The sequence below is a fragment of the Narcine bancroftii genome, chromosome 3 (genome assembly GCF_036971445.1).
Source record: "Narcine bancroftii isolate sNarBan1 chromosome 3, sNarBan1.hap1, whole genome shotgun sequence".
In the NCBI taxonomy this organism is placed as follows: domain Eukaryota; kingdom Metazoa; phylum Chordata; class Chondrichthyes; order Torpediniformes; family Narcinidae; genus Narcine; species Narcine bancroftii.
This window is the reverse complement of record NC_091471.1, coordinates 21,458,502-21,480,572: the sequence shown is the minus strand read 5'-3', so window position 1 is coordinate 21,480,572 and position 22,071 is coordinate 21,458,502. Positions and strand designations below refer to the sequence as shown.

The following is a 22,071-nucleotide window of genomic DNA, read 5'->3' as shown; positions in this document are numbered from 1 at the left end:
TTTGTCCAAAAATGCATATTTGGACTCGTCAAGTCACCAATTGTGGCCACTGGAAACACAGTGGGCACGACAAAATAACCACAAAACATGTTTTTAGGGTGAATCAAATACATTTACTCTTCTCTACCCATGCAACCTTTTAACAGCCTGAATCACACACTTGACACGTGTTGACATTATCATGCACTCATGTCACATGGCTAGTTCGATGCCTTCCGGGAGTTGTAGTGCCGGTATAGTGCCACTACAAGGGTCCTGCAGAGTGTCTTAGAGCAGAGGGGCTTAGGTTATAAAAGGTGCATAGTTGCATGAAAGTGAAGACTCATGGTGCTGAAGAAGGTGCTCCTGACCTCATTGGGAGTACAAAAGTTGGTACATCATAATACAAATTTGCTAGGCATTTGTATTTCATACTTGGAGGACTGTGTACAGTACAAGTTGAAACATGGAAGTCTGAAGACGCTGTGATTATAGTAAAAACACTCCAAAATGTTAGAGGAACTCATTCGGTCTTTCAGCATCTAGAGGAGACAAAGATGGTTGGGGGGAGGGAACAAAATAGTACAGAGCAGTAAGGAGAAGGTTAGAATGCAAACAAAGAAAGTTTGTAGTAAGTATTTGAATATGGATGGGCAGGTGATAGAGACGGGAAATGCTCTGGAAGAAGATGAAGGGCAATTGGCAGGAAAAGTAAATAATGTTGTTATTAAAGATGAGGGAAAACAGGGATTAAAAATTGGGAAATCTCTGAAATTCATATATTTTAATGCCAGGAGTATTGTAAAAAAGGTGGATGAGCTGAAGGTGTGGATTGATATTTGGAAGTATGATGTGGTAGCGATTAGTGAGACATGGTTGCAGGAGGGATGTGATTGGCAGCTGAATATCCCTGGGTTTTGTTGCTTTAGGTGTGATAGAGTCGGAGGGGCAAGAGGAGGTGGGGTTGCATTGCTTGTCAGGGAAAATATTACAGCGGTGCCTAGGAAGGATAGATTAGAGGGCACATCCACGGAGGCTATTTGGGTGGAACTGAGGAGGAGGAAAGGAGAGGTTACACTTGTAGGGGTGTATTATAGACCACCCGGAGGGGACCGAGACCTAGAGGAGCAAATCTGTAGGGAGATAGTAGATATTTGTGATAAGCACAGGGTTGTAATTATGGGAGATTTTAATTTTCCACATATAGATTGGGAAACACATTCTGTGAAAGGAGTGGATGGGTTAGAGTTTGTGAAATGTGTGCAAGATAGTTTTTTACAACAATATGTAGAGGTGCCAACCAGAGAAGGAGCAGTGTTAGATCTACTGTTGGCAAATGGGATGGGTCAAGTGACGGAGGTTAGTGTTGGCGAGCACTTCGGGTCCAGTGATCATAATGCCATCAGCTTCAATGTCATTATGGAAAGAGAGAAGTCAGGGCCAAGGGTTGAGGTTTTTGATTGGGGAAAAGCTAGATTTGAGGAGATGCGAAAGGACTTGCAGGGTGTGAATTGGGACAATTTGTTTTATGGGCAGGATGTAGTAGAGAGATGGAAGTCTTTTAAAGATCAGATTTTGAGAGTGCAAAAGCTTTATGTTCCTGTTAGGTTAAAAGGAGGGTAAAAAGGTTTGAGAGAGCCATGGTTTTCAAGGAATATTGGAAACTTGGTTCGAAGAAAAAGGGAGGCATACATTAGATATAAGAAGCATGGAGTTAAGGGGATGTTTGAAAGATACATTGAATGTAAGAGGAATCTTAAGAGAGGAATTAGGAAAGCTAAAAGAAGGTACGAGGAAACTATGGCAAGCAGGGTGAAAACTAATCCAAAAGAGTTCTACAAATATGTTAATGGTAAAAGGAAAGCTAGAGACAAAATTGGTCCCTTAGAGAATCAGAGCGGAAAACTGTGTGTGGAGCCTAGAGAAATGGGGGAGATATTGAACAGTCTCTTTTCTTCGGTATTCACTAAGGAGAAGGATATTGGGAGTTGTGAGATAAAAAAAGCAAATTGGGTAAATATGGGGAATATAGAGATTACAAAAGATGTAGTTTTAGGGCTTTTGAAGAATATAAAGGTGGATAAGTCTCCGGGACCAGACGGGATCTTCCCCAGGACATTGAGAGAAGTGAAGGAGGAAATAGCAGAGGCTCTGGCGGTAATTTTCCAAATGTCATTAGATATGGGGATAGTGCCAGAGGATTGGTGCATTGCGCATGTGGTTCCGTTATTTAAAAAGGGTTCAAGGAGGAAGCCTGGCAACTATTGGCCTGTAAGTTTGACGTCTGTGGTAGGTAAATTAATGGAAAAAATTTTTAGAGATAGTACTTATAAACATCTGGATAGACAGGGTCTGATCAGGAGCACTCAACATGGATTTGTGGGAGGAAGGTCATGTTTGACCAATCTGATTGAATTTTTTGAAGAGGTGACTAGGAATGTGGATGAGGGTAGCGCAGTGGATGTTGTCTATATGGACTTCAATAAGGCCTTCGATAAGGTACCACATGGAAGGTTAGTTAAGAAGGTGCAGTCTTTAGGTATAAATTTTGAGATAGTCAAATGGATTGAACATTGGCTGAAAGGGAGAGGCAAGAGAGTGGTAGTGGATAATTGTCTGTCAGGTTGGAGGCCGGTGACCAGTGGTGTGCCTCAAGGATCTGTATTGGGCCCATTGTTGTTCGTTATATACATTAATGATCTAGATGATGGGGTGGTAAATTGGATTAGTAAATATGCAGACGATACTAAGATAGGTGGAATAGTGGATAATGAAGAAGGTTTTCAAGGATTGCAGAGGGATTTGGGCTGCTTAGAAAAGTGGGCTGAAAAATGGCAGATGGAATTTAATGCTGATAAGTGTGAGGTGCTTCATTTTGGTAAGAAGAATCAGAACAGGACATACGTGGTAAATGGGAGAGCATTGATGAATACAGAAGAGCAGAAAGATTTAGGAGTAATGGTACATCGTTCCCTGAAGGTAGAAACTCACGTGAATAGGATGGTGAAGAAGGCTTTTAGTATGCTGGCCTTTATCAATCATTGCATGGAATATAGGAGTTGGGAGGTGATGTTGAGACTGTATAAGACGTTGGTGCGGCCTAATTTGGAGTTCTGTGTGCAGTTCTGGTCGCCTAATTATAGGAAGGATATAAACAGAGTGGAGAGAGTGCAGAGAAGGTTTACCAGAATGTTACCTGGGTTTAAGCATCTAGAGTACAGGGAGAGATTGGACAGATTAGGTCTTTATTCTTTGGAGCGTAGAAGGTTGAGAGGGGATTTGATAGAAGTATTTAAGATTATGAAAGGGATAGACAGAGTGGATGTGGATAGACTATTTCCGTTAAGAGGAGGAAAGATTAAAACAAGAGGACATGAGTTAAGAATTAAGGGGCAGAGGTTTAGAGGTAACATGAGGGGGAACTTCTTCACTCAGAGAGTGGTAGACGTGTGGAATGAGCTTCCGGGAGAAATAGTGGCGGCGGAGTCAATTGTATTATTTAAGAAAAGGTTGGACAGATATATGGATGAGAAGAAGATGGAGGGTTATGGGCATTGTGCAGGGAGGTGGGACTAGAGAGGGGTGTTTGGTTCGGTGCGGACTAGAAGGGCCTAATGGCCTGTTTCCGTGCTGTAAATTGTTATGTTATGTTAAGATATACTGCTGACGTTGGAAGGGATGCAAAGGAGCTTTACCAGGATTCATGCCTGGGTTGGAAGACTTGAGTTAGAAGGAGACGTTGGATCTTTATTCCCTGGTACTTTGGGGACTGAGAGGACTGAGCGATAAACTTTATGATGATGAGTTTATTGTCATAATCATAAGTATAGATGTAACAACATTGTTAGTTGCTGAAGCCAAACAGTTATGTTTGTAAAAAAATAACTAATAAGATACATTAAATGAGCTCAATATGGAAAGAGATGACAAATGTAAAATATAGGCCAAAAATAAATATTCATAGTTACAGTTAAGTGCAACAAAAAAGTGGCATTTCAGTTGTGCAAACCAGTCTTTTTGTGGTACTAGAGTTGTTTAATGATTAGGGTCGAATGTATAAAATTCTGAGGGGCAAGGAAAAAAAAATGAATGCTCGCAGTTTTTTTTTACGAGGGTAGACTATTCTAGAACAAGATGTCACAGGTTTAAGGTGGGAGGAGAGAGAATTAACATGGAAACATAGAAGATAGGAGCAGTAGGTCATTCGACCCTTCGAGCCTGCTCCGCCATTCAACGAGATCATGGTTGATCTTAAAGTTCAGTACCCCGTCCCCGCCTTCTCTCCGTAACCTTTAATAACTTTAAGATGACCATAAAGGGCAATCTTAACTCAGAGGGTAATCTGTATCTGGAACGAGGTGCAGAAGAATCTATAGAAGCAGATTTAATTACAATATTCTTATGGCATTTAGACAGATGGGAAGGAGATGGATGAAATGTAGGCAAACTTGACCATACTTGTTCAGCATGGACAAGTTAGGCTGAAGGGCCTGTTCTGTGTTGTATATGATCTATGGCCTCCTTCCCAATCTTTCTAACCAACTAAAGTGAGGTGTAACGTTTATAACTCATGATCTGTGTGGTCCAGAAAACAATCTCCATTCTCACACTGAACGTACAAGAAATGAATTGGCATTTAAAAGGCTTTTAAATGAATATGCAGAAAAAAGTGGGATATGGATCTGTACAGGCAGAGGAGGCTACTCAATTTGACACGTTCATCATGGGTCTAAGGGCCTGGTCCTGTGCTGTTATTTTCTATGTTCTTCTGTTTTTTTTAAATCTTTTTATTGTTTTTATTGAAAAAAATCAGATACATAGATATGATATAATCTTCAGGTAACAATAAATTTAAATTGCATATAATTAACAAAAGTAAACACGTTATTTATAACGTGGATCATACGTATTTTCTATGTTGTAACCATTGTTGATGTTGATTAAATAGTTCTCATCATACCTTGGTGTCTTAGCTTTTTTTTATAATTGCTGTTGGAAATCAGTGTTAAAGTATATGATGCTTTTGCAAGTCTGTGGTACTACTTGGTCCTCTACCGGCATCACCTACGGCTCCTAGAACGCTTCCATCAGCGCTGTCTCCACTCCATCTTCAACATTCATTGGAGTGACTTCAACAACAACATCGAAGTACTCGAGCTGGCAGAGTCCGCAAGCATCGAATCCATGCTGCTGAAGACCCAACTGCGCTGGGTGCATCATGTCTCCAGAATGGAGGACAACAGACAATAGACAATAGGAGCTGGAGTAGGCCACTTGGCCCGTCGGGCCAGCACTGCCATTTTAGATCATGGCTGATCATTACCATCAGTACCCCTTTCCAGCCTTATCCCCATAACCCTTAACTTTGTTACCCACAAGAGTCTTATCTAACTCTCTTTTGAACATAGTCAGCGAATCCGCCTCTACCACCCTCTGTGGCAGAGCATTCCACAGGTTCACACTTCTCTGGGTAAAAAAATGCTTTCTCATCTCCGTCCTAAAAGGCCTACCCTGTATTCTTAAACTATGCCCTCTAGTCATCGTCTCCCCTATCATTAGGAACAAGTAATCTGACTTCACCCTGTCTATCCCCCTGATGATTTTGTATACCTCAATCATGTCCCCCCTCATCCTTCTAAACTCCAATGGATACAAGTCCAATTTTTCTAGCCTTGCTGCATATGACAATCCTGCCATCCCTGGAACTAACCTTGTAAATCTGCGCTGCACACCCTCTATAGCTAGTATGTCCTTCCTCAAGTTTGGAGACCAGAACTGGACGCAATACTCCAGGTGGGGTCTCACCAGGGCCCTGTATAACTGCAGAAGGGCGTCTCTGTTCCTATACTCCAATCCCCTCTTTATGAAAGTCAACATTCCATTTGCCTTCTTCACAGCTTTCTGAACCTGCATGCTAGCCTTCAGTGACCGGTGAACAAGTACACCCAGATCCATTTGCACTTCCCCACTCCCTAGCTTGTCTCCATTTAAATAATACTCAGCTTTCCTATTACTTCCCCCAAAATGAATAACCTCACATTTGTTCACATTGAAATTCATCTTCCATTTAGCCGCCCACTCCTCCAGCCTGTCCAAGTCCCTCTGCATTTTCCTTACATCCTCCTCACGCCCCACACCACCACCCAGTTTAGTGTCATCTGCAAATTTGCTCATGTTATTTATAATCCCCTCATCCAAATCATTAACATAAATTACAAACAACTGAGGACCCAACACCGATCCCTGAGGCACTCCACTCGTCACATCCTGCCATTCTGAAAAAGACCCATTTACTCCAACCCTTTGTTTCCTATCTCTTAACCAATTTCCTATCCATGTCAGCACCTTACCTCCAATACCATGCTCCCTGATCTTGCCCACTAGACTCCCGTGCGATACCTTATCAAAGGCCTTCTGGAAGTCCAAATACACCACATCCACTGGCTCTCCCGAGTCCACCCTCTTTGTCACATCCTCAAAAAATTCCAGAAGGTTAATCAAGCATGATTTACCCTTAAGGAATCCATGCTGACTAGCCCTTATACTATTATTACTGACTAAGTGACCATCGCCTTCCCAAGATCGTGTTCTATGGCGAGCTCTCCACTGGCCACCGAGACAGAGGTGCACCCAAGAAGAGGTACAAGGACTGCTCAAAGAAATCTCTGGGTGCCTGCCCCATTGACCACCGCCAGTGGGCTGATCTCGCCTCCAACCGTGCATCTTGGCGTCTCACAGTTCAGCGGGCAGCAACCTCCTTTGACGAAGACCGCCGAGCCCACCTCACTGACAAAAGACAAAGGAGGAAAACCCAACACCCAACCCCAACCAACCAATTTTCCCCTGCAGCCGCTGCAACCGTGTCTGCCTGTCCCGCATCGGACTTGTCAGTCACCAACGAGCCTGCAGCAGACGTGGACATACCCCTCTATAAATCTTCGTCCGTGAAGCCAAGCCAAAGAAAAGAAGGTACTACTTGGTAAATTTTGTTGCATTATTTAATAACCAATGAATTTTGAAGTAATAACAGCAAAAAGTGAATCTTTTATTAATGTTGCTAGTTTAAGTTTCAAATGCAAATAGAAATAGTGGAACCATTCTATTATGGTCTTATTAATGACTATAATGGTTATGTGTAATATATGACACATTAATATATATGCAGTACATAATGTGTTGGACCGATGAGGAATGAAACATTTCCATTCACTGTTACAAATAATCAACAATCAAATGCATCCTTGCTGATAAATTATTGTTAACACATTCACATGGAAAGTGGCTGCTTCCTTAATGCAAAGTCAACTTAGATATCTCCCTGTCTCACCCTGTCCTGTTTTAGTCAGTCTTCCTGATGCAACTCAATTCACAATGTTAGCTTTTCTTACCATATTCCATTCTTACTCAGAAGAATAGGACAACAATACAGTCTTACCCAGCCTCACTCTCAGCAAACACACACACATTTATATTTATAGGAGAGAGGGAGAGGAAAAATGAGAAAGAGACAAGAAGAGAGAGAGAGAGGAGATCAATATATCATTGATATGTAGCATTTTAAACATGGGCAATTAAGAGGATGAGCTTACAGATATTAAACTTTCTAACACTTATAGGAAACACACCGATAACCAGTTAAACCAAGTTCAAGTTCAAGTTTACTTATCATTCAATTGTACAAGTACAACTGACCGATACAGTGTCATCCAGTCCTTGATGCAACACATTGCAAACACACATTCAAACACTACATGTATACAGGCAAACGATACCTATGCACAGTACGTCCACACAAATATTAAAATAAATAAGTATTATTGCTAAGTAAAAAGCTGAGTCATGAAGGGAATGTATGAGCAATCTTATCAGTTGTTCAGCAGACTCACTGCCCGTGGGAAGATGTTCCTATGCCTGATGGTTCTGGCTCTGATACTCTTGTACCTCTTTCCCAATGGGTGTAGTTGAAAAGTGCTGTGTGCAGGGATGTAGGGGTCCTCAATGATTTTGCGAGCTCTCTCGCGACAAAAATTCCAGTAAATCCCAACGGTGGGCAGGAGGGAGACCCCAGTGATTCTCTCTGCCGTTCTTATGGTCCTGTGGTTGAGCGCTGATCTGATGCTCTGCAGCATCTATGATACACTGTGATGCAGTGCAGCCTGCCAGGATGATCTCGATAGGGCTCCTGTAGAAAGTTGACAAACAAAGGCCAGTAGCCCTGACTTCTTCAGTTTTCTCCTGAAACTGAGAAGTGAAGAGATGTTTTGAGTCCACTCCTTCTAAGTGAACTCTGAGGAACTTGGTGCTCCCTACTGTCTCCACTCCTGAAGTCCACAGTCATCTCCTTTATCTTGTCCATGTTGAGACTCAGGTTGCTATTTTGACAACATTTTTTACCTCTTCTTTGTAGTGTGACTCATTGTTGTTGGTGATGAGGCCGACTGCTGTTACGCCATCTGCAACTTTGGTGATGCAGATGGTGGTCCTTCAATTCAGAAGTCCAGAATCCAGCTACTGAGAGGGATGTTGAATCCCAGCTCATCAACTTCTCCATCAGTCTCTGGGGTATGATCCTATTAAGAATTTCATAATGGTGGAAGTCAGTGCCATAGTCATTGAGGCCTGTTACTGTCGTTCTCTTTGATACCGGGAAAATGGTGGATATCTTGAAACATGCGGAGATGCTGAACTGCTGCAATGAAGTGTTGAAGATGTCCATAAGGACCCCCATCATTTAGTCTGCACAGTCCTTCAGTACACAACCGGGTATGTTTTCTGGTCTGCTGCCTTGTGTGGGTTCACCTTGGATGGGGTTCTCCTCACCTCAGCTGCAGTTATGCAAGAGGAGATCAAGGAGAGATGGTGCTTTCTTTGGTATCAGCCATGTGTAAATGTGTTCAGTCTGTCTGGAAGGGAGGCGTCATTGTCTTTTACTTGCAAGGTTGTCTTGTGGATTGTTATGGTTTAGATCCCTTGCCATGTGTGCCTCGTAACACTGGGTGTTGCACTATGGATCTTCTTTGCATACCCACGCTTTTCCTTCCACATTGCATGGAAGAGTTCAGCCCTGGCTGTTGTTGGTGTCATCTTGTCTCCGGTCCTGAAGGCAGCATCATGAACTCTGAGGTGATATTAATGAGAAGATCATTCATCATATAAAAATGTGGTTAAACATTTATACTTTCCTTAAGATCAATTCTTAATTTTAACTCACTATTAATTGATTTTTGTTAACCAAAGGGATTAAGGGATATGAGGTAAAGATGGATATGTGGAGCATCGTCACAGATGAATTGATTTCACTAAATGCAGAAACGACCCCAAGGGACAAATGACCTACTCCTATTTCTGTTTAACTCTTCTTCATATGATCTGTTTATAGTTAGTGATTTGAGCCATTTGGCAACTGTTCCTTCATTCAGGTGGAGATGTTACATGAAAAATTAACCTTTTTTCTGAGGCTAACGGTCGCCTGATGGTTAAATTTCAGGTACACAAAGTTAGTTCACATTTAGTATTCTTAATTGTAGATATATGAACGATGTTTCTACCAGTTTCCAGACTACACACAAAACGTGTGAAATCAAAACTATATCAGGAGATTTGTAATTGACTTGCTTCCTGACATTAATATTACAAATTCACTGCAGGAAACTAGACACTCTTTTGATTTATGTTTAACACCTTTCATTCAAAGGGGAAGAATGTACTTGAATATTCAGATATACTGAGCAAGTGTGGCACTCATTTGTAACCCACCACAGATTCTGATCCAAATCACAGAATCAGCAAGATTTTAGATGGCACAAAGCATTTTGCTGAATTTTAAGACTGTGTCATTAACTTGCAAGAAGCAGCTGCTATAAAGGTTGCTGCAAGAAATGTAAGTGCCCCTTATAGAGAATCATAGTATTATAAAATTACACAGCACAGAAACAGGCCTTTTTGACTCACTCCATCTATACTGATTCCATCGATGCTAATTCCATTTGCTTGCATAATGTCCATATCCTTCTACACTTCTTTTATCTCTTCTTCTTCTTTGGCTTGGCTTCGCGGACGAAGATTTATGGAGGGGCAATGTCCACGTCAGCTGCAGGCTCGTTGGTGGTTGACAAGTCTAATGCAGAACAGGCAGGCACGGTTGCAGCGGTTGCAAGGGAAAATTGGTGGGTTGGGGTTGGGTGTTGGGTATTTCCTCCTTTGTCTTTTGTCAGTGAGGTGGGCTCTGCGGTCTTCTTCAAAGGAGGTTGCTGCCCGCCGAAATGTGAGGTGCCAAGATGCACGGTTGGAGGCGATATCAGCCCTCTGGCGGTGGTCAATGTGGCAGGCACCAAGTGATTTCTTTAGGCAGTCCTTGTACCTCTTCTAATCTTATCTAAGTCAACAAGGAAATACCTCTAAAATGCTGGAATATAGAAATAAAATAACCCTCACTCATTCTAAAATCTGTTACAATAGAGGAATTTTTAAAGGTAAGTGAAAATGACTGAATGAACATTTCCACTTTGAGAAGATCTCACATCATCCTTTTCTTGATCAACACCAGTTTAACTGAAAGCCTGAGATTTTTATATTGGGTCTAGAGCCAAGTTTAGTTAGCACTTAAATGGGCATAAGTACTCAGCGCTCTCCCACTCCTCATCTTACATATAAAACATAGAAACAGGAGCAGGAGTAGGCAATCTGACCCATCAAGCCTGTTATGCTATTCAAGAAGATCATGGCTAATCTGGCATTCAACTTGATTCCATTTACCTGCCCTTTCCCCATAATACTTAATTCCTCAATTCTTTCTCTACTTTCCATGAAAAAATACAATTATCTGCTGTCATTCCTGCATTTAGGTATTCTACCACGTACTCTTATAAATTTACCATCCTGTTTTACTTTCTGTTGATTATTCCCTCAGTGCTGGTCAAGAAACTACAAACCTTTGGCCTCTGTACCCCACTGGATCCTTGATTTTCTCATTGGAAGACCACAGTCAGTACAAATTGGAAACAGCATCTCCTCCTCACTGATCATCAACACAGGTGCACCCCAAGGATGCGTATTTAGCCCATTGCTCTACTCATTATACATCCACCACAGTTGTCGGCAGAATCACAAACGGCAATGAGGAAGTGCTCATAAGGGAGATAGATCAGTGTAATGACACTAACCATGCGCTCAACATCACCCAAATCAAGGAGATGAGTGTGGACTTCAGGAGGAAGTCAGGGGAACATGACCCAGTCCTCATCGAGGGCTCAGTAGTGGAGAGGGTTAAGAACTTCAAATTCCTGGGTGTCAACATCTCCGAGGATCTGACCTGGAGCCTCCACATTGATGCAATCACAAAAAAGGGTCACCAGTGGCTAGACTTTTTGATGTTTTTGAGGAGAGTTTGTATGTCACTGAAGACTACCATAAACTTCTACAGGTGGACCGTGGAGAGCATTCTGGCTGGTTGCATCACTGCCTGGTATGGAGGTGTCAAATCTCAAAACAAGAATAAACTCCAAAGAGTTGTTAACTCAGCCTGCCACATCACAGGCACCAGACTTCACTCCATCAAGGACATCTACTAGAGATGGTTTCTTAATAAAGCAGCCTCTACCCTCAAAGACCCCACCACCCAGGCCATGCCCTCTTCACTCTGCTACCATCGGGGGGGAAAATGTACAGGAGCCTAAAGACGAGCACTCAGCGGCACAAGGACAGCTTCTTCCCCGCTGCCATCAGATTCCTCAAAGAACAATGAACCAAAGACACGGCCGTACTTTTTGTGGACTGTTAATATTATTTTATTTTATTTTATTTTTTATCGTAACGTCGTAACGTCATAATATGAATGTCTGCAGTGTGACGCTGCTGTAAGACACCAAATTTCATGACTTGTTTATGACAATAAATCCTGATCCTGATTCTGATTCTGAATCATTCTGTCCCTCAACCATGGAACTTACCAATTTTATCATGATCTTAGTGAGTTGTTAACAATGGATGGAAATAACCATAGGGTGAAAAATTGTAAATAAGCATAACGGCAGTTAAAATTAGTAAACAGTGCCCACAATTCTGTGTCTGCTGTTTAAAACAAGAAACAGTGGAAGCTAATTGACCATAAATCTCCATTTTAAATCTTTGCACATGTTAACTCTCGATGTTTGTCACTTTCTGTCTTGAAAGTATGCAAATTTGTCCTCTGTGGGGATTTAAAATGCATTTGGTTGTCCCACAGAATGATAGCTTCAGGAACAGATGCATCTGTTTTAAATTGTACAATGTGCTTGACAGTGGAAGAATTTAGAAGGTGATAACAAGCCTTACACCATGGCTTTCATGCAGATTACATTTCTTGACAAGAGGAAAGTAGTCAGATGCCAAGAATTACAATAAAAAGTGGATTAAATTGACTCAATGATGAAAATTTATCCAGGATAAGACAAAAATTTGATTTTTTATTGGCTGAGCTGCAAGTTCATTGAGAGGGATAAAACATAATTGGAATTAATCTTAACAGGTGTTCTGGGATCAGGTAGACAATATGAAGTCTTGCTGATGCAAATAAACGGAACTTCAGGAAATAAAACTGTTACATGATTTATTTTGTCCACCTTTTAACTGTGTTCAGTTCAATTTTCTCTGCTTTACCAACTGCTGAGGGAAGTTCTTACCTTGAGCTGAGATCTGAGTTGGGTTAAAAAGAAATCAGAGAATGCTGAACATTACATCCGACTACTTTTCATGGACTACAACACTGTCTTCAGATGGCAGATGGAATTCAATCCAGGTAAGTGTGAGGTAATGCATTTTGGAAGATCATACCCGAAGGCTGAGTAGTGCCTTCGTCGCTGGAGGAATTGAATTTAAGAGCAGGGAGGTCATGCTGCAATTGTACAAGGTTGCACCTGGAGTACTGTGCGCAGTTCTGCTCTCCATACCTGAGGAAAGATGTACTGGCCTTGGAGGCAGTCCAGAGGAGGCTGACCAGGTTGATCTCGGAGATGAGGGGGTTGACCTACCAGGAGAGATTTAGTCATCTTGGATTATATTCACTCAAATTCAGAAGAATGAGAAGAGATCTTATAGAAACATATAAAATTATGAAAGAGATAGCTAAGATAGAGGCAAGAAAAATCTTTTCACTTGGAAGTGAGACCAGAACTAGGGAACACAGCCTCAAGTTTCAGGGGAGGTTTTTTTTCCCCAGAGAGTAGTGAATGTGTGGAATTCTCTACCCAGGGAAGCAGTTGAGGCTACTTCATTAAACTTTTTAAGGTTTAGTTCGATAGATAGATATTTACATTAAAAAAAATTAAGGATTATGGGGTAAAGGAAAGTAGGTGGAGTTGAGTCACGATCTTATTGAATGGCAAAGCAGGCTTGATGGCCAGATGGCCTATTCCTGCTTCTATTTCTTATGTCCTTATGTGCTTATAAATCCATTCAATGGTGACAAAAGACAAAGGAGGAAAAACCCAACACCCAACCCCAACTCACCAATTTTCCCTTGCAACCGCTGCAACCGTGCCTGCCTGTCCTGCATCGGACTTGTCAGTCACCAATGAGCCTGCAGCAGACGTGGACATACCCCTCCATAAATCTTCGTCTGCGAAGCCAAGCTAAAGAAGAGTCCATAAGATATAGGATCAGAAGTAGGCCATTCAGCTTATCAAGTCTGCTCTGCCATTTCTTCCTGAAGCTATTTCAGAGAATAGCATGGTTAGCTGAATGTTCTCTTTCCATCCCGTGGGAACTGAAAATCTCCAGTTCACAGATTGGCTGATTTTGGGAAATAAAGCACAAAAGAAATGCAGAAGTTTGGTATGAAAGTGAGCCTATTTCCTATGATCACCAAATGATAATGCAGGTTTAAATGGCTATATGGTACTATGTTGTATGTGCTAAAAGAAGGACAAATCACCCAGAGAGTGGTACGACGTTCTGGAAGAGGTGGTTGAAGCAAGGTCAATTCTGTCATTTCAGGAAAAGTTGGATAGGTGCAAGGATGTGACGGGGTTGAAGGTTTATGGGCAGAGTGCAGGCAAGTGGAACTAGAGGAAATCACTTAAATTGGTATGGACTAGAGGCGCCAAGATGGCCTGTTTTCATACTGGAATTGTTATATAGTTAAATGGTTATATGATTCTATAAAAGGGTAATATTAAATATACCATTGTCTTGAGATGATGAAGAAGGTCTCGCATTTATAAAGCCTCACTTAACAAATTTTACTGAACAATTTATTTCCACAGACTACAGGGAAAGTATTTCCTTCCAAGGTTCACATGTCATTTGATGAACCTCCTCAAAAGACTTGAAATACCAGTGACCCAGTTTTGAGTAATGTACCTTCTTTGTGATGTACAAGCAGATTTTCCCTTGCATTAATTATGCATGGGTGGAATCTAGAGCACAGTTACATTTGGCTGCAGAAACTGAGTAATGCTCGATTTTAAGGTTATCTCTCAGGCAGTTCCCATGGGGAACCGATGACATGAATTTTTAGAATCTTTTTAAGAACTATTGAAAGCAAAGAATGAGTCACTATTGGTGACTGGAAAAAAAAGGATAGAGAGAAAATATTGGATATTGAAAGGACGGTGAGGGAGTTTGAGAAGGAAGGGCCGGGCAGCTCAAGAAAAGTAAAATTTTGTAATTACATTATGATCAATAATAGTTAAACAGAATAAGTTCTGATGACTATTAGAATCATAGAAATATAACTAACCTTTTAAATTTGTATTCAATGTTGAGAAGATTTACTAGGATGTTACCCAGACCAGGAACTGAGCTACAGGGAAAGGTTGAACAGGTTAGGACTTTATTCCCTGGATCATACAAGAATGAGGGGAGGTTTGATAGAGGTATTTATAATTATAAGGGGGATAGACAGAGTAAATGTAGATAGGCTTTTTTTTTCACTGAGGGTAGGTGAAATGCAAACCAGATTAGATGGATTAAGAGTGAAAGGGGAAAAATTTAGGGGGCAACATGAGGGGGACCCTCTTCACACAGAGAGTGGTGGGAGTGTAGAACGAGCTTCTAGCTGAAGTGGTGAACGTGGGCTCAATTTTAAAATTTAAGAGGAATTTGGACAGATACGTGGATGGGAGATGTTAGTGGGACTAGGCAAAAAAATGGTTTGGTACAGACTAGAAGGGCCAAAGTAGCCTGTTTCTGTACTGTTGTTTTGTATGGTTCTATGCAAACAAACTGACTATGCAAAAGAGAGAAAAAATCAACGAAGTGCAAAAGGAAGAGTCCTGAAACGAGTCCTTGATGAAATTGTATTGAGTCTGATGGTGGATGTGTAGCAGCTATTCCTGAACCTGGCTGAGTGAGTCTTGTGGAGCCTATACCTCTTTCTTGATGGTAGTAACGAGAAGAGAGTGTGGTGGTGGCATTGATTCTTGCTCTCTGACAGCAGTGTTTCCCTGTAGTTGTTCTTGAAGGAAGGGAGGATTTTGCCTGTGATGTCTTGGGATGTATCCACGATCTTTTGGAGGTTTTTACAGTCAGGGGTATTGGTTTTCCAATGAGTGAACCATAAAAGTCTGCAGATGCTGTGATTGTAGTAAAAAAAAACCTACCAGATGGTGATGCAGCCGGCAGCACACTTTGCATCACACATCTGTAGAGATTTGACAGGTTTTCTGATGTCACACCAAACCTCCACAAACTCCTGATTATGTATATCTAGCAAGACTCCTTACAAAACAAACATTTTCATGGCAACTTGGTACATGTGACTACAAACTTGAACATATTTTATATAATTCATAGATATAGCTTCAAAAACATTGAGCAAAATGGCGACAAATTTCAAACCCAAGCTTATGTTAAATGTACTGTCAAAAAATCATAAAGAAACACCTTGGTGAAGGAGTGTTAATGGACATCAGATTAAACAGAAAAAAAATAATCATCTTGCTTTCTACCTGCTGTAAATTTGTGGACAATTATGTCGCTTTCATACTGCTTCATGCAACTCCTTTTCTCTCGCTGTCCATCTCTACCAAGATGAATAAATGACTCCATTTTGCTCATTCATCCTTTTGCCCAGCACTTATTGTCCATCCATCATACCCTTGAAAAGGTGCAATAAGTTTCCTTCCTGAACTGCTGGAGTCCTTGTGCTCAAGGTAGTCACAAAGATCGGTTGGCTCAGAAGCTTTAAATAAATATGGAATGGGAACTGGGGAACTGGAAAAGCTCCTCTAATTCCTTGGGAGTTTGTGAAGGTTTGGTATGACATCAGAAACCCGGGAAAATTTCTACGGATGTGTGGTTGAAAGCTGACTGGCTGCTTCACGATCTGGTATGGGGACACCGATATCTCTGAGTGGAAAGCCCGGCAAAAGGTACTGGACACAGCCCAGGACATCACAGGCAAAAACTGGGCGTTGGAGAGCAGCAGCAATCAACAAGGATCCAGCACATGCTCTGTTTTAATTGCTATTGTCAGCAAAGAGGTATTGGTGCCACAAGATTTGCACCACCAGGTTCAGGAACAGCATCAGACTCGACAACAACAAACTCAGTCAGGGACTCATTTAAGGATTCTTACTTTTGCACTTTATTGATTTTTTAATTTTCTTGGTATTGCACAGTTTTCTTACATTTCTTTATTTATTTACATGTGTCCATTGAGTCAGTTTTATTTTGCACTGCCAATAAATGGTGATTCTGCCTCACCTCCAGTAAAAAAAAGGAACCTCAGGGTTGTATGTGATGTTATGTATGCACTCGGACAATAAATCTGAAATCTAAGTCTAAATCTAAATGGTTGGGTTGCCTTGAACACTCATTTTGTTTGTTAATTCCCTTTAGTCTGACCTACATATAGCTTTACATCCAGAACAATTGACCAAGTGAATGACCTCTCAATTCACTCCGATCAAGAGAATTTAGATATGGATGATAGATGTTGACTGCCATTGATATTTGTAAGCCACAGATGAAAAATGAATAGAAGGTACTGGGCATTTCTAAAAGATTTTTACTTCAGTCAATCACTCATAGAAGTGTGACATCCAGTATATAATCCACTGAAGCATTTTTTTTAACCACTCAGCTATCATGCTTTTGAAGTTCTTGACACAGTAACTTTTCATTTAAACAACACCTTGGAATATATTGATGGAGCAGTACCAAATTCCATTGTTGGAACAGTGTGCTCGAGAAACGTCTGGAGGAGCATCTGATGTGTCACCATTTACAAGACCATGAACCTAGAGCTGAGATCTTTCTTTGTCGACATTGCTTTTGTACTGATAACTAAAACCTTTACGTGTTCTTAAGGCAGTAATGCAGAGAGTAGTCTATAGAAAACATGACAAACTTTGAAAGAATCGTTTGTGATTCTTCTAAGACTGTGTACATTATCAAATACAGTGATCTTGTATTTTACATATACTGCAGTTTTATTTTGTATTTGTGAGCTTATTTTGTGCACCTACTTGATATTTATTAATTTTAACAAATACGTAGTGCTGTATTGTGGGTGTATGCTGCTTTCTTTCGATACAAAATGAAGAGTTTTATTGGACTGAACTCATCAGTAGTGGAAGTGAAGACTTGGTTTCTGGATTCTGTTTCATCACTGTTTATACCTTGAAAACACATTGGCCTCTAGTTAGTCAATAAAACCACTCAACACCATATTAGAAAGGTGTAGAGGAGTTGTAAATACCTGGAAAGTTGGCAGTACATCTTTTCAAACCCCATTTACCACCAGAATGAGTTGAAGTGACGTGAAGTGTCAATCAAATATTGGATTACTGGTAACAGGCTTGCCCATGATTAAACAATTTCCTTTCAATTTATTCTGATTCAGCAGTTTCTACAGCAGCTCCTAAAATGGATAGAAACCTTAGAATTAGTTATAAGCTGAATAGCACAGAAGTGTGGCTTATGTGCGAGGCTTCATTAAGTCACAGCTGCATGTACAATGTATTATCTTGCCAACTGTTCAGGACGTAACAAGATTTCACTGATAAATGACCAGTTCATCTTTTTCAGTGATTTTGAGCAGGTTGTTGGCACTCTAGAGAGCTTCCTGCATCTTCTGTAATTTCTGGGATCTTAAGTAAACCTGTACAGCCCAGTGACACCTGAGCTTGTCCAAAGGATTGCACTACTGACAATGTTGTACACTTTTGGGACTCTATTTGAATTTCAGTCCAGTTGACATCAATATTTGAGGTGGGAAGGGAAAATCACCTTTGGGAAAGATCAAGGGATTGAGACTACTCGAAGGTGTCAGATAATGTAAGATACTATAAGTATTTGTCAGTGGATTATATATATTTTTAAATTTGACTCATGGGCCATTTCGGCCCATGAGTCCGTGCCATCCAATTTACACCCAATTAAACTATACCCTCAGTATGTTTTAAATGGTGGGAGGAAACCAGATCTCTGGGGAAATCTCACGCAGACACAGAGAAAACGTACACCTCCTTACAGACGGCGCGGGATTCGAACCCTGGACCCAATTACTGGCGCTGTAAATGCATTGTGCTGACCGCTCTGCCATCCGTGCTGCCTTAAAGAAATAGAATGGTAAATTAAAAAATGGTATCACTTGTAAATGTTAAATTGACAATAGGAACAATTTGAAATATATAATGTGAATATAATAATATATAATATATATAATATAATATATAATGTGAATCCAGGACACGCTTTTCTTTTGTAAAATTCATTATAAGTTCAGCACAGAAAAAAATAATATTTTATTTAAATTCTATTGCAGTTTAATTGAATAGATTTGATAAAACATTGATGACTTGAAACGCAAAGAATAATATGTTATTTCATTATGCCTTATTTCTAGATCAGAGATTGAGTAAGTCAACACCATTATCATACTTCTTTTCTTATTTCTAGCTACTAATAATAAGGTAATATTATACCCCCTTAACAGAGCATCTCCAGAATTAATCAAAGTCCAATCCACAGTCAATTCTTTGTCGATAAGGCAAGCCTGGGTACACTTTAAAAAAATGTTCAGGCCTTAAGGCACAATGGAAGAATGGATAAAAAGAAACTTCTAATGCTTTTTACTCTCTTGCCTGTCTAGTCATGCCTCGTTTTGCTGAACAAGTGGAAGTTGCAATTGAAGCCCTGAGTGCAAATCCCCCACAGGCCTTCGAAGAGAATGAGTTCATAGATGCTTCACGCTTAGTTTACGATGGAGTACGCGACATCAGGAAAGCTGTGTTAATGATAAGGGTAAGCGCCAAAACTTTACTTAGATTTACAGTTCAGGATTGCAGAGCATGTTGATCTCAATACCAAAAATAAAATCTTTTACATCTAAAAGATACTCAACCTGAAGCATGTTTTACTTCATGTCTTGGTCAAGGCAATGGTCATGGTCTTTGAATATATAATCAAGGAAAGAACTTTCAGCTGATGATTTTTGAAGTATTGATCTGCCCGCCATTTGGAAACAGTCCTATCGTTGCATGGGGAAAGAAATATTAAGGTGATCTGAAGAAGAGTAATGAAATGAGTTGGAATGAAGCAGTTGAATGTTGAGAAGCAGTCACAGAAAACGGGAAGTTGACATAGAAGGAGATTCTAATATGGTCTTACCAAGATATGTTAAAATGCTTTGACAGGAGATCTGCTAATATGTTTAACTTAGTCACATATTTTACAACAAACAAATAAAGCCTCAACCCAATAAGTAATGTCTGAGGCTTTATTGCTGCATTTTACTTGTTTTCATTATAATCTGCAAAATATGACTGGAATTTTGAATGGATATTGACTTCAGCAAGGCTCAACCTCCAGATTCCTGCATCTGCAGTCCTTTATGTCTAAGGCTTCTGTTATCTTTTTTTCTCTCTGCGGTCTCCTGCATTGGCTTCCAACATATTTTGAATTCTAGACATGTGAGGCGAGTGTGGCTGCTCTCTATATTAAATCAGCATTTTGTCTCTGAGGAACACTGATGGACTGAACTCAATGGAATTCAAGTTGAAATCTCCCTACTGGCTGCAGTCATAACTCACATGAGGGTGTTGGTTATTGGGAATCAATCATCCAACCCCAGGACATCATTGCAGGAGTTCCTCAAGGTGGTGGTGTAGTCCCAGTCATGCTCAATTGCTTCAACGATGACTATCGTAAAGTTAGAATTAATGAGATTCACTACAATTCCATTGCCATTTCCTCAGAAAATGAAGCAGCCCATACTTGCATTCAGCAAGGCCTGAACAAATCCAGGCAGAGTGATAAATGGCAAAGAGTGTCTGTCACTCAAGTACCAGAAATGGATCATCTCCAAAAATTATTTTAATCTTTGATATGTAGTAATATTCCCACTGCTGAATTCCAATGCTCCATCAAAATCCAGGTGTACACAAATAAATGGAAATGTTTACTGGATTAGCTATATGGATAATATAACTGCATGAACAAGTTAGGGGCAGATGTGTGGCTCATCTTACAACACCTCTATGTCTTTTTACAACAGCAGTTGGTTCAAGGGTAGCTCTAACAACACTGAAGATATTTGATTTCATCCAGGTCAAGGCAACCCACTCACCCTAACCACCAGGGTAAACATTCACTCTCTTCATTTCCCAAAGGCTGCAGTGTCGATCATCCACACTATAGACTCCACAAAGGCTTTCCCACACTCCTGTCAAACTCACACCCTTTTTCACTAAGAACAATAATTGCAAGGAACACCACCACCTGCAGGTTCCTTCTGAGCTGCACACTTTCCTTCCTACCTCTATTCCTTCATTGTTGCTCAGTCTAAATCCTCGAGGTCTCTATTTAATAGTATATGGGGTATCTTGACCAGATATCACTGAAGAAAGCAGTTGACTGCCATCACATTCTTAAAGGCAATTTGGGATGGGTGATAAATGCAGGTCAACCCGGCAATATCCTCAATGTGTAAAAACATTATTTAAAAAGGTGAAATCAAAATCTCGCTACATTCTGAGGATTTAATGAATTAATGTTGTGAGTTTCTGGTCCTCACATTCAATTGGAATCACTTTTGAGAAGGTTCAGAAAGGACTGGTTTGTCCCCATGAAGGCACAAAAAGTATTATTTTAAAATTTGTGAAACAGAAAATAAATCTACGTATTTACTAAAATTCGTCTGCAGTGACTTAAGACAGATTATTCACAGCTTTTAGAATATAGTAGTGATTTAATTGAGTCTAAGAGTGGGAAGTGAGACATTTTATCCTTCTCTGCATTCAGTAAATATCCGTATTACATGCTGGTTGCCTAAAATGCACAGAACTATCCTGACAAAGGACTCAAGCCCAAAATATTGGTGACTTTTTACATCCTATGGATGCCTCATCTCCTGCTGAGTTTCTCCAGCGCTTTTTGTGCATTCTACATTTGCAGATTTACTACCAACAAAACTATCTTAGTCATGAATCTACTCATAAACTCAGCTCACTGGGGCAAAGAATTCCAAAGAGTATATGAAAATACACATTTTCTCTCCTATCTGATGATATAACACTATTTGTAAGCAGAATAAATAGATGAAGACATTGGAGTTCACCCTTTTTCTTTGTTCATGCACCAAATGATTATATGGCAAAATGTTAAAGAAGAAATTCTTAATTTTTTAACAGTGTGTAAGAAAAGAGCGATCTTGGGTTCTAAGTCGATAGATCCCTTCAGGGTTCCATGCAAGTTGATAGGGTGGTTAAGAAAGCATGTGGTATATTGGCCTTCATTGGTTGGGGGAATTGAGTTCAAGAGCCTTGAGGTAATGTTGCAGCTCTATAAAACTCTGGTTAAACCACACTTGAAGTATTGGCTTCAGTTCTGGTTGCTTCATTACAGGAAAGATGTGGAGATTTACCAAGATACCAGGATGTTGCTTGAATTGGAGAACATGTTTTTTTTAAAGGAAGGTTGACAGAGCTAAGGCTTTTCTCTTTGGAGTGACAAAGAATAAGAGGTGATTCAATCAAGATTTATAAGCCTTAGTTGGCAGCCAGCCTAAGAGAAGGGAAACTCTGATTTCAAACCGAGACAGAAGGGGCTCATTAGCCTTCTCAGGCCATCCATCTAGGAGAAGGACAATCTTACATACCACCAATGCGC

General features: G+C 40.4%; 1 protein-coding gene across 2 annotated transcripts in view; it reads left to right on the top strand.

The window, feature by feature from the left end:
* The window catches only part of LOC138756995 (catenin alpha-2), an 835,014-nt gene that overhangs the window by 449,637 nt on the left and 363,306 nt on the right, over positions 1–22,071 (top strand). For both annotated transcript variants that reach the window (XM_069923543.1, XM_069923544.1), the window contains one exon: positions 19,055–19,206. In XM_069923543.1, the coding sequence (XP_069779644.1) occupies positions 19,055–19,206 (152 nt within the window). The remainder of the gene's footprint in view (positions 1–19,054; positions 19,207–22,071) is intronic.